This window comes from Puma concolor, chromosome D2 (genome assembly GCF_028749965.1).
Source record: "Puma concolor isolate L17-30 chromosome D2, mPumCon1.1.hap2, whole genome shotgun sequence".
NCBI lineage: Eukaryota > Metazoa > Chordata > Mammalia > Carnivora > Felidae > Puma > Puma concolor.
Genome location: NC_141677.1, coordinates 48,851,977 through 48,865,547, shown reverse-complemented (window position 1 = coordinate 48,865,547; position 13,571 = coordinate 48,851,977). Strand labels below are relative to the sequence as shown.

General features: G+C 37.8%; 1 protein-coding gene across 4 annotated transcripts in view; it reads right to left on the bottom strand.

The window, feature by feature from the left end:
- The window catches only part of ZFAND4 (zinc finger AN1-type containing 4), a 78,925-nt gene that overhangs the window by 34,323 nt on the left and 31,031 nt on the right, over window positions 1-13,571 (bottom strand). For 3 of the 4 annotated variants that reach the window (XM_086680269.1, XM_086680270.1, XM_086680268.1), the window contains exon 3: window positions 967-1,042. The exons of the other annotated variant lie outside the window; for it this stretch is intronic. In XM_086680269.1, coding sequence (XP_086536395.1) covers window positions 967-1,042 — 76 coding nt within the window. The remainder of the gene's footprint in view (window positions 1-966; window positions 1,043-13,571) is intronic. 4 annotated transcript variants of the gene reach the window in all.

Sequence of the window (13,571 nt, the reverse complement as noted above, 5' to 3'; positions counted from 1 at the left end):
AGGCTCCCTTTTAGTTTTGTTGACTGTTTTATTCTCTGTACAGAAGCTTTTTATTTTGGGGCATTTGGGTGGCTTAGTCTGTTGAGCATCAACTTCAGCTCAAGTCAGGATCTCATAGTTCGTGAGTTTGAGCCCCACATCAGGCTCACTGCTGTCAGCGCAGAGCCTGCTTCAGATCTTCTCTCCCCCTCTTTCTCCGCCGCTCACACTCTCTCTCTCTCAAAAATAAATAAACATTTTTTTTAAAAAGCTTTTTATTTTGATGTAGTCCCAACAGTTTATTTTTGATTTATTCCCCTTGCCTCAGGAGACATACCTAGAAATGCTACTACAGCCAATGTCAGAGAAATTACTGCCTGTGCTATCTTCTAGGATTTTTATTCTCACCCAATACTCTTGTAAAAATGGGGAAAAAAAGAAAGTAGTTAGGTGGGAATGGGCCAATATTAAAAGAAAGGAGAACAGAAGACAAGATCAAAAGAGAGAGATCTAAAAAGACAGAGGATATAGAACTTGGTGTAAATAATGAAAAAGTAAAACAGAATCAAAGGATAAAGATCAGGCAGTATGGAGTAATGAGCTAACACATCTTAAGGTTCAGGATTTACACTTAAATCTAGAGGTCAGGGGCGCCTGGGTGGTTCAGTTGGTTGGGCGTCTGACTTCGGCTCAGGTCATGATCTCATGGTTTGTGAGTTTGAGCCCCAACATCAGGCTCTTGCTGACAGCTTGAAGCCTGGAGCCCACTTCAGAGCCTGTGTCTCCCTCTCTCTCTCTGCCCCTCCCCCACTTGTGCTTTGTCTCTCTCTTCCTCTCAAAAATTAACATTAAAAAAATTTTTTTTTTAAATCTAGGGGTCAGAACTATTCAGAAGAGACAGGATCCAAGGATTCAGAAGGAAAACACTAATATACGGAGTTGTAATACTGAGCATCTATAAAACAGCTAATATGTAATTACACTCACTTGTAATCACTCAAGCAATAATCATCTTCAAGTTCCATGTTATTCCAAATTAAGTGCTGCTGACAGATGGGTATACCTTAGGGGAAGGTTATAAAAATATGGTTAAAAATTCAATAGAATCTTCAAAAAAGTATGATTCAAATCTATTTTATTAAAGAACTACTACTAATAATAAATCAAACACACTTCTAGATTGAATGCTAGGTGCTTAGCTAAAATCAACAGAATGACTGAAAGTAGATGGAGTCCACTCCACTCACTTTAGAATGGTATGTTTTAAAAACTGTCTACCCTGAGTCAAAGTATAACATTAGGGAGCCCATTAAAAAACAAATATCATGAAATCAGCCCTGAAGAGTTTAAGAATTAAGGCCTAGGGGCACCTGGGTGGCTCAGTCGGTTCAGCATCCAACTCTTGATTTCGGCCCAGGTCATGAAATCATGGTCGTGAGACTGAGCCCTGCATCAGGCTCCACAAAGGGTATGGAGTCTGCTTAAGATTCTCTTTCTCCCTCTCCTTCTGCCCTTTCTCTGCTCACATTCTCTCTCTCTCTCAAGAAAAAAAAAAAAATTGAAGACAGTTGTTAATGCTGCAAAGTACAGTCTTCATTCATTTATGTGCAGTTTGTTCAAAGTATATTATGGGGGCGTGAAAGGGGTGAAAGGGGTTAAAATGTACAAACTCTCATCTATAAAATGATTAGGTCATAAAATATATAAAAAATGTATAACATAGGGACTATAATTAATAATATTGTATTGTATTGTATACCTGAAAGTTGCTAAGAGAGTAGACCTTAAAGTTTTCATCACAAGATAAAACTTTTGTAACTAGGTATGGTGATGGATGTTAACAAGACTCATTACAGTGATCACTTTGCAATAAATACAAACATTGAATCACTATGTTGTGTACCTGACTAGTACATCAATTGTATCTAAGTTTAAAAGTATAGAACATTTAATTTAGCTTACGAAATTAAACTAATTTAGTTTATGTTTGTTAATGCTGTGAAGTACAATCTTCATTTAGTTATGGGGGAAGGTGGGTCATATCCCTAAAATGTGTTCCCAGAGTAATATTATTTAGTGACTAACATGGCATCTTTCACATGTCTCTTAAATGGAAAAGTCAATAATATTAAAAAAAAGGACAGAAAATATAATTTCCAATAAACCTTAATGTATTAGAAAATTCCTTCCACCTCGGTGTTTATATGTGATTGCATATTAACATGTTCTTTTGTAGAGCCTGAACACTAATTACAGAATAATTCAACATTGAAAAAAAAAAAAAGTATGCTGTAGACCATTTTCAATGCTAAAAATTATAGTCTACAAGAGAGTTTATTTGCATTTCTGTGATGTTAAATAAATATTAATAAGGAGTATTATACTTTTGCAAAGTATAAATTTAAACACCCAAAGAATATCTGTACCATTCTAGCCAAAGAGTATTATCTATTCAATAGGACATTTAATGGACACTGATGTTGATGAAAAACTTTCTTCAATACCTCCTACACGGTCTTCTCAAATTACTTTTTCTTATGATACTAAAACTTGACTAGAATAATAACAGTGGTATGTATACTAGCATTTATTATAAGCTAAGCATTGTTAAAAGTGCTTGACCTGTATTATCATAAACTGCAACCACAATTATCATAATTTAACTGCGACCACAATCTTGTGAAGTAGGCATCAATATTATGTTCATTTCACAGGTTATAAAACTGAAGTATTGGGGCGCCTGGGTGGCACAGTCGGTTAAGCGTCCGACTTCAGCCAGGTCACGATCTCGCGGTCCGTGAGTTCGAGCCCCGCGTCAGGCTCTGGGCTGATGGCTCAGAGCCTGGAGCCTGTTTCCGATTCTGTGTCTCCCTCTCTCTCTGCCCCTCCCCCGTTCACGCTCTGTCTCTCTCTGTCCCAAAAATAAATAAACGTTGAAAAAAAATTAGAAAAAAAAAAAAAACTGAAGTATTGAGAGATTGACACAGAGTAGATAGATTAGAGATGTGAAGCCCCCCGAAAGGCCAACTCCAGAAACTGCATGCTTAACCTTTATGCTAATCAGTCTCTACAAAATCAGTTTTCATAAAGCAAAAGTCGCAAAAAACATCTGGTGATGTTTCAGTAGTACTGCCTGTTAGAAGACCTGGTATCTACTAAATGTTTACCAAATGTTCCAAAAGATCATCATGGAATACAGTCACAGAAGGAGGAGGCCCTAAGCGGGAAGGACACAATTATATCTCTCAAATGAACCAGTTTAGTTCCTTTTCTTCCCGCTAAAACATTAGTGTCAGGTAAGGAAAGGCTTTAAAACTAGAAATTATTTCACAAATTATTTTAACAAACTGGAAATTTGCCTAGGTCAACTTTTCAATCAAAACTATAGGATTTCTCTAGCATAATTAGATAAAGCAATTTGGCCAGGTACTACCCTGTTTACATTCAACCCACATCATACGGGTATTATTTTTAATGGAAACTTTAGAACTGGATTAAAGACACAGTAATAACACTATTTAGGTACAACTCCTGCAAACACTTTAAATGAACTGAGCCAACATTTATCAGGCTAAAATAAATATTATAAGGATGGCAGGCAGGCAAGACAGTGTGAAAGAAACATCCAAAACTGAGCTGTGATCCTAATGGCTACTTGAGTTGCTGAATGACTTTGAGGAGAATATCATCCTCTGTGAGCCTCAGTGTCCTCTCTTGCACATTAAAAAACACTAGGATTCTTGGGACACCTGGGTGGCTCTGTTGGTTAAGTGGCTGGCTCTTGGTTTTGGCTCAGGTCATGATGATCTCATGGTTCGTGAGTTTGAGCCCTGCATCGGGCTCCACACTGATAGTGCAGAGCCTGCTTGGGATCCTCCCTCTCTCTCCCTCTCTCTCTGCCTCTCCCCTGAGCACGTGTTCTCTCTCTCCCTCTCAAAATAAATAAACTTAAAAAAATAAAAACAAAAATTTAAAAAACCACTAGGGTTCTTTCTAACAGACACACTTTAAAAATCTCAAATACACAGAGCTAACCAACTTTCCTTTAAGACAGCGTTGCCAGATTTAATAAATAAAAATCTGGCAACCCCATTTAAGGTTTGCTTTTAAACCTCAACTCTTTAAACTTCAACTCTTATTTCTCATACAACTAAATCCAGAAAAATTAATTCCTATAAAACACGTATTCCTAAAAAATAAAGATTACATATATAAACATGTTTTATTAAGTGTTCTAAAACATTTTACAGATTAAAATATTATAAAAATAATAGTCATTTGTGAAAAGTAGACAACTTGGAGATATATAAAAGAAAGTAAAAACTACATGTCATCCTAAACCCAGTAGAATCTATTCTTAACATTTTGGGTATATTTCCTTTTAAAACTTTTTTTTTCTTTTACCAGAAATGGGAACAAATTTTGTGAGCTGTATCATAAACTACTTTTTCAATTAATATATTATGTGCATTTTTCACATCAATAAAAAAAACCCATACATTGTGTTTAATGACTGAATGGTACTCTAATATTTTTCTGTCATAACTTATTTACACAGTCCCCTAATAAGAGATATTTTCATCTATCCAATTGTTCACTATTCTAAATAAATCTGTGAGAAGTGATATACGAGTATGAGTGTTTTTGTAAATGTGTGTATGTGTGTTAATCTGCTTGGGTTGCCCTAACAAATACCACAGACTGGTGGCTTAAACAATAGAAATTTACTTCTCAAGGCTCTGGAGGCTGGGAAGTCAAGATCAAGGTTCTGGCAAAGTAGGTTTCATTTTAAGGCCACTTCTCTTGGCTTCCTGTGTACTCATATGACTTCCTTGTGAGTGTGCACAAGAAAGGGAGCTCAGCTCACTGGTGTCTCTTCTTACAAGGGCACTAATCCCATCAGAGGGTACCTCATCTAACCCTAATGAGTCACATGTTTCTTTAGTCTTTTTTTTAGAGTTTTCACACAGATACTATGTAGTTGAGAACATAGTCATATCTGCATGTAGGAAATAAACTAGAATCAATAGGACCTATGGATATTTAAAGACACTGGTGGACCCCTGCTCCCATCTCCCAATATTTCCTCCCAAAACAATACAGAACAACAAGAAACGAAATGATTCTACACAAAAGCCATGCCCTTCACTCTCCTATCGTGAAGACAGAAAATGTCCAAATTTCAAAATAAATGGGAAGAAGAGGGGACAATCACCCAATCCTCATGAGTGAAGTATCATGCTCCTGCCCCTGCAGGGCTGACTGAGAAAAATTTCAGAGAAGACACAGATGGAAACTAGTGACATTACATTAAGCCCAATATAAAATCATAATGAGGAAGAAGAAACCATTCTAAGACTGAAAAGTCTACAAAAAGGACTCAGATAGATCAGAACACTGACTATAAGGAAGGGACTTTAAAGCCAAGCAATTTGAAGAAGCTTCTGTGAGACGCAAGAAAAACAAAAGAGGAGGAGCGTCTCTGAGTAATTCAGTGTGGGGTGGGGAAGGAGCAAGTGGTGAAAAGAGTCTTGCAAGACAAAAAAAGAACCACAAAACTGGAAAACTCTTAACTCCCTCCAACTCACATCAGCACAAAACAAACAAAACATCTACTAAAATATCTGGACATGGTTGTAACAACATAAGAGAGCACCATTAAACAGTATCTATGAAACACTCCATATCACAAAATCCAACAGGAGAAAAATTTATAAATCCATACAGAGTTAATGATAATAATAATTAAGTTATATAATAATTTAAAAAATTATATCACTTTACGTTGTATAACATATGTAGTATACAGTATGTAAATATATACTTCTATATTAAATATATAATTTTAATTTCTAATTTTATTCCAAACCTATCAACTAAAGTAAATTTTACCCAGAAAAATAACTATAAAGCAGAAGAAAACTGTAAGGCCACACCTGCAACAGAGTTAAACACAGTCAAGCATTTGAAGATATGAAGAGCACTTTGAATCAGAACTTCAAAAATTAAGAACAGAAAATGTCTAACACAAAAAACAAAAACAAAAAAGGAAGAAATTGCAAAAAAAAAAAAAAAAAACAGACTAGACTCAGAAAAGAAATGGAGGAAAAAGACAAAATTACCTCAAAATGAAGAACAAATTACAAGATACCAAGAGATAACAGACTTAAATACACATTTAGTAAAGGACAAGGCAAGAAAACAACCAAGAGGATGAGAAGGACATAAAGAAGGAAGAAGGGTCAGAGAGAAAGTAGTGAAAATGGAAGACAGGCCAAGAAGGAATAATATTCACATTATCAAAATCCAAAAAAAAAAGAAAAAAAGAAAATAATGGAACAGAACTAATACTGAGAATAATAATCCTAAAAAGCTTCCAGAAACAGAAAAAATCTGAATCTACAAGTGGAAAGGACCCAATAGGTACCTGGGAAAATTAACCTAGAATTATCAAGCCCAAGACTTAGTCTCTAGTAATAAAACTATTCAATTTCAATAATAAAGATAAAATCCTCAAGAGTTACATGGAAAAAAATCAAAGAACTTATAAGGCAAAGGACTTAGACTGGACTGAACAACAACAAAAATAATCTGACTTTAAAATGAGCAAAGGATTTGAGTAGACATTTCTCTTAAAAAAGACATAGGGATATGGACAATAAGCACATGGAAAGATGGTCAACATCACTAATCATCAGGGAAGTACAAATCAAAACCACAGTAAGACATCATCACACCCATTAAGATGTCCATAAAAAAACATAAAACATAAAACAGCGTGTTGGCAAGGATGTGGAAAAATCTGCACTGGTGCCTTGTGCACTACTGGTGAGAATACAAAATTGTGCAGCTGCAACAGAAAACAGTATGGAAGATCCTTGAAACATTAAGAATAGAATTACCATATGATCTATTAATTCCACTTCTGGGTATATATTCAAAAGAAATCAGGATCTGGAACAGATTATGCATGCCCATGTTCACTGCAGCATTATTCATAATAGCCAAGAGATGGAAGCAACCTAAATGTTTATCAACAGATAAATAGGTAAAGAAAATGTGGTATAAACTTACAATGGAATGTTATTCAGCCTTAAAAAAGAAGAAAATCCTGTAGACTTATGTAAAGATGGCTGGTAAGGAAAATCCTAAGTTCACCTTGCTCCACAGACACACCTAGATAACAATCACATCAGTGCAACCAACCCAGAGAACAATCTCAAGACTGGCAGAACAGACTTTTCAGTTAATTGTAGAGAGGAAACCACATCAAAAACAGTAGGAAGAGCAAAGACGTAGTGGAGAACCAAACTCCTGAGGAGAAAACAACTGGGAGGGACACTACAAGCACAGAGAAGGAAGAGAAGCAGACTCCACACCAGGTATCCCAGGCACAGGGACCCTCACTGGGAAGACAAGTGTCTATAACATTTGGCTTTGAAAAACAGTGGGGCTTAACTTCGTTTTTTTACTACCAGTGGGGCTTAACAGCCAGGTACTTTAAAATTCAGCAGGCTCAGCTCCGGGAAAGCTGGAGGGCAATAAAAAACTGAATCCCCACCCATAAAGAGACAGTATAACAAGCAATCTCATGGAGATACAGCATAAAAGAAGCAGTTTGAAAAGTTCCTGGGGTGGGGCGCCTGGGTGGCTCAGTGGGTTCCAACTTCAGCTCAGGTCATGATCCCGAGGTTCATGGGTGCATGACACTGGGTGCTGACAGCTCAGAGCCTGGAGCCTGCTTTGGATTCTATGTCTCCCTTTCCCTCTGCCCCTCCTCTCTCTCTCTCTCTCTCTCTCTCTCTCTGTCTCTCTCTCTCTCTCAAAAATAAACAAATATTAAAAACAATTTTTTTATCCTGAAGGAGAAAGCAGGCAAAAACCTCTCTGATCTTGGCCACAGCAATTTCTTACTCAACACAGTCTCCGGAGGCAAGGAAAACAAAAGCAACAATGAACTATTGGGACCTCATCAAAATAAAAAGCTTCTGCACAGCGAAGGAAACAATCAGCAAAACTAAAAGGCAACTGACAGAATGGGAGAAGATATTTGCAAATGATATATCAGATAAGGGGTTAGTATCCAAAATCTACAAAGAACTTTTCAAACTCAACACCCAAAAAACAAATAATCCAGTGAAGAAATGGGCAAAAGACATGAATAGACACTTTTCCAAAGACATCCAGATGGCCAACTGACACATGAAAAAATGCTCAACATCACTCATCATCAGGGAAATACAAATCAAAACCACAGTGAGATACCACCTTACACCTGTCAGAATGGCTAACATTAACAACTCAGGAAATAACAGATGTTGGCAAGGATGCAGAGAAAGAGGATCTCTTTTGCACTGCGGTGGGAATACAAGCTGGTGCAGCCACTCTGGAAAACACTATGGAGGTTTCTCAAAAAACTAAAAATAGAACTACCTTACAGCCCAGCAACTGCACTACTAGGCATTTATCCACAGGATATAGGTGTGCTGTTTCGAAGGGACACATGCACCCCCATGTTTATAGCAGCACTATCCACAATAGCCAAAGTATGGAAAGAGCCCAAATGTCCATTGATGGATGAACGGATAAAGAAAACACACACACACACACACACACACACACACACACACACACACACACACACGAGATGGAGTATTACTCAGCAATCAAAAAGAATGAAATCTTGCCATTTGCAACTATGTGGATGGAACTGGAGGGTATTATGCTAAGTGAAATTAGTCATAGAAAGACAAAAATCATATGACTTCACTCATATGAGGACCTTAAGAGACAAAACACATGAACATAGGGAAGGGAAACAAAAATAATATAAAAACAGGGAGGGGGACAAAAGAGACTCATAAATATGGAGAACAAACTGAGGGTTGCTGGAGGGTTGTGGGAGGGGGGATGGGCTAAATGGGTAAGGGGCATTAAGGAATCTACTGAAATCATTGCTTCACTATATACTAACCAATTTGGATGTAAATTTTAAAAAATAAAAAATAAAGTTAAATCAAAAAAAAATTTATTTTAGGGGCGCCTGGGTGGCTCAGTCAGTTGGTCATCTGACTTTAGTTCAGGTCATGATATCACAGTCTGAGTTCGAGCCCTGTGTCAGCCTCTGCACTGACAGCTCAGAGCACGGAGCCTGCTTCAGTTTCTGTCTCCCTCTCTCTGCCCCTCCCCCACTCACACACATTCTCTCTCTCTCTCTCTCTCTCTCTCTCTCTCTCTCAAAAATAAAATAAAAACATTAAAAAAATGTTAAAAATAAAGAAATAAATAATTTTTTTAAGTGCCTGGGATATACATGGAGGAGATTCATTTATTAATCCCAGACCACATGCTGAAGGAGTATCTTTAGGATCCTTCTTCAAGGACAAAAGAATTGGCTAGCACCATTTCTCTTCCCCTTCCTTGGCCTCCATAGCCAGAGATGTGCAGGAACCAGCGTGAACACTATCCACTTAACTTCCTAACATTATGCAAGTTCTCCTGTAGATCCACCCATCCAACCTACCCCACTAGCCAAGAGTCCTTCCAAAGGCACACTTGCTGTGTCTCATCCTGCAAGCAGCCCTGCCAGGGACCGACATCAATCCAAAGTGACTCTTGCCCTGGGGAGAAGGAAAGATAGCCAAACATACCAGCAGCCCCAGCAGCTGAACCTTATGACTGCCAGTGCAGAGTGCCCCGCTGATCAGTGCATTTACAGCCCCAGGAGATAATCCAGAGACAGGTATCTGACCTGACCAGCAGTGCTGCCTATCAACAAAAAGCCTCTCAGGGGTCAGCACAGGGAGAAAGCACTGCAGTTTGGGGTTACTGCAGCCCCAACAGATAGAGGGAAGACATCAAGTTTGTCTACAGGCCCCATTCACCAACAAAAGCTTCTCAGGACAACACTGGGAGAGCTCCCAGCAGTTCAGTGCTACCGCAGCCACAGCAAAGGGGCAGACATCTGGTCTGACTGCTGACACTACCCAATTATAAGCTAACGGTGGCCCCATTCTGGTCCCTGAATAGCAAAGGGACCAAACCCTGCCCACAAAGGGCAAAATGGGTCATTGTAGCTAACTGGACTGAAGCCAAGCAAGGCTCAGCTACAACAGCAGGGCACATGCAACCCATACAGGAGATACTCCAGCAGCACCTGTTCCGGTGATCATGGGACATTGTACTATAGGTCACTACAGGACCTCTTCTTCATAGGACTACTACTGTCAAGGTCAGGAGATATAACCGACTTTCCTAATATCTACAAACAAACACAGAGAATTGGACAAATGAGGAGACAGGAGAATATGTGCTGAATGAAAGAACAGGACAACCTCACTGCAAAAAAATCTAAATGAAATGGAAATAAGCAAAATGCCTGATAGAGAATTCAATTTAATTGCCATAAAGGTACTTACTGGACTTGAGAAAAAAGTGGAGGATCTTAGTGAGATCTTCAATAACGAGATAAAAAATATATAAAAGAACCAATCAGAGATGAAGAACTCAATAACTGATATTAAAAATACAATAGAGGAATCAATAGTAGATTAGAGGAGGCAGAGGAACAGATCAGCAAGCTGAAAGTCAGTGTAATAGAAAGCAACCAAGCTGAATAGTATATATATACCCTCTAACAAAAACTGAAGGAATTCGTCACCACTAAACCATCCCTACAAGAGATCCTAAGGGGGATCCTGTGAGACAAAGTACCAGTGACATTGCTACAAGCATAAAACATATAGACATCACAATGACTCTATAATATCTTTCTATAATAACACTGAATGTAAATGGACTAAATGTGCCAACCAAAAGACATAGGGTATCAGAATGGATAAAAAGACAAGACCCATCTATTTGCTGTCTACAAGAGACTCATTTTAGACCTGAGGACACCTTCAGATTGAGAGTGAGGGGATGGAGAACTATTTATCATGCTACTGGAAGTCAAAAGAAAGCTGGAGTAGCCATACTTGTATCAGACAAACTAGACTTTAAACTAAAGGCTGTAACAAGAGATGAAGAAGGGCATTATATAAAAATTACAGGGTCTATCCATCAGGAAGAACTAACAATTATAAATGTCTATGCAGCGAATACGGGAGCCCCCAAATATATAAAACAATTACTCACAAACATAAGCAACCTTATTGATAAGAATGTGGTAATTGCAGGGGACTTTAACACTCCACTTACAGAAATGGATAGATCATCTAGACACACGGTCAATAAAGAAACAAGGGCCCTGAATGATACACTGGATCAGATGGACTTGACAGATATATTTAGAACTCTGCATCCCAAAGCAACAGAATATACTTTCTTATCAAGTGCACATGGAACATTCTCCAAGATAGATCACATACTGGGTCACAAAATAGCCCTTCATAAGTATACAAGAATCGAAATCATACCATGCATACTTTCAGACCACATTGCTATGAAGCTTGAAATCAACCACAGGAAAAAGTCTGGAAAACCTCCAAAAGCATGGAGGTTAAAGAACACCCTACTAAAGAATGAGTGGGTCAACCAGGCAATTAGAGAAGAAATTTAAAAATATATGGAAACAAACAAAAATGAAAATACAACAATCCAAACGCTTTGGGATGCAGCTAAGGCAGTCCTGAGAGGAAAATACATTGCAATCCAGGCCTATCTCAAGAAACAAGAAAAATCCCAAATACAAAATCTAACAGCACACCTAAAGGAAATAGAAGCAGAACAGCAAAGGCAGCCTAAACCCAGCAGAAGAAGAGAAATAATAAAGATCAGAGCAGAAATAAACAATATAGAATCTAAAAAAACTGTAGAGCAGATCAACGAAACCAAGAGTTGGTTTTTTGAAAAAATAAACAAAATTGATAAACCTCTAGCCAGGCTTCTCAAAAAGAAAAGGGAGATGACCCAAATAGATAAAATCATGAATGAAAATGGAATTACTACAACCAATCCCTCAGAGATACAAGCAATTATCAGGGAATACTATGAAAAATTATATGCCAATAAACGGGACAACCTGGAAGAAATGGACAAATTCCTAAACACCCACACACTTCCAAAACTCAATCAGGAGGAAATAGAAAGCTTGAACAGACCTATAACCAGAGAAGAAATTGAATCAGTTATCAAAAATCTCCCAACAAATAAGAGTCCAGGACCAGATGGCTTCCCAGGGGAGTTCTACCAGATGTTTAAAGCAGAGATAATACCTATCCTTCTCAAGCTATTCCAAGAAATAGAAAGGGAAGGAAAACTTCCAGACTCATTCTATGAAGCCAGTATTACTTTGATTCCTAAACCAGACAGAGACCCAGTAAAAAAATAGAACTACAGGCCAATATCCCTGATGAATATGGATGCAAAAATTCTCAATAAGATACTAGCAAATCGAATTCAACAGCATATAAAAAGAATTATTCACCATGACCAAGTGAGATTCATTCCTGGGATGCAAGGCTGGTTCAACATTCGCAAATTAATCAACATGATACATCACATTAATAAAAGAAAAGAGAAGAACCATATGATCCTGTCAATTGATGCAGAAAAGGCATTTGACAAAATTCAGCAACTTTCTTAATAAAAACCCTCAAGAAAGTCGGGATAGAAGGAACATACTTAAAGATCATAAAAGCCATTTATGAAAAGCTCACAGCTAACATCATCCTCAATGAGGAAAAACTGAGAGATTTTTCCCTGAGATCAGGAACACGACAGGATGTCCACTCTCACTGCTGCTGTTTAACATAGTGTTGGAAGTTCTAGCATCAGCAATCAGACAACAAAAGGAAATCAAAGGCATCAAAATTGGCAAAGATGAAGTCAAGCTTTCGCTTTTTGCAGATGACATGATATTATACATGGAAAATCCGATAGACTCCACCAAAAGTCTGCTAGAACTGATACATGAATTCAGCAAAGTTGCAGGATACAAAATCAATGTACAGAAATCAGTTGCATTCTTATACACTAACAATGAAGCAACAGAAAGACAAATAAAGAAACTGATCCCATTCACAATTGCACCAAGAAGCATAAAATACCTAGGAAAAAATCTAACCAAAGATGTAAAAGATCTGTATGCTGAAAACTATAGAAAGCTTATGAAGGAAATTGAAGAAGATTTAAAGAAATGGAAAAACATTCCGTGCTCATGGGCTGGAAGAATAAATACTGTTAAAATTTCAATACTACCCAAAGCTATCTACACATTCAAGGCAAACCCAATCAAAATTGCACCAGCATTCTTCTCGAAACTAGAACAAGCAATCCTAAAATTCATATGGAACCACAAAAGGCCCCGAATAGCCAAAGTAATTTTGAAGAAGAAGACCAAAGCAGGAGGCATCACAATCCCAGACTTTAGCCTCTACTACAAAGCTGTCATCATCAAGACAGCATGGTATTGGCACAAAAACAGACACATAGACCAATGGAATAGAATAGAAACCCCAGAACTAGACCCACAAAAGTATGGCCAACTAATCTTTGACAAAGCAGGAAAGAACATCCAATGGAAAAAACACAGTCTCTTTAACAAATGGTGCTGGGAGAACTGGACAGCAACATGCAGAAGATTGAAACTA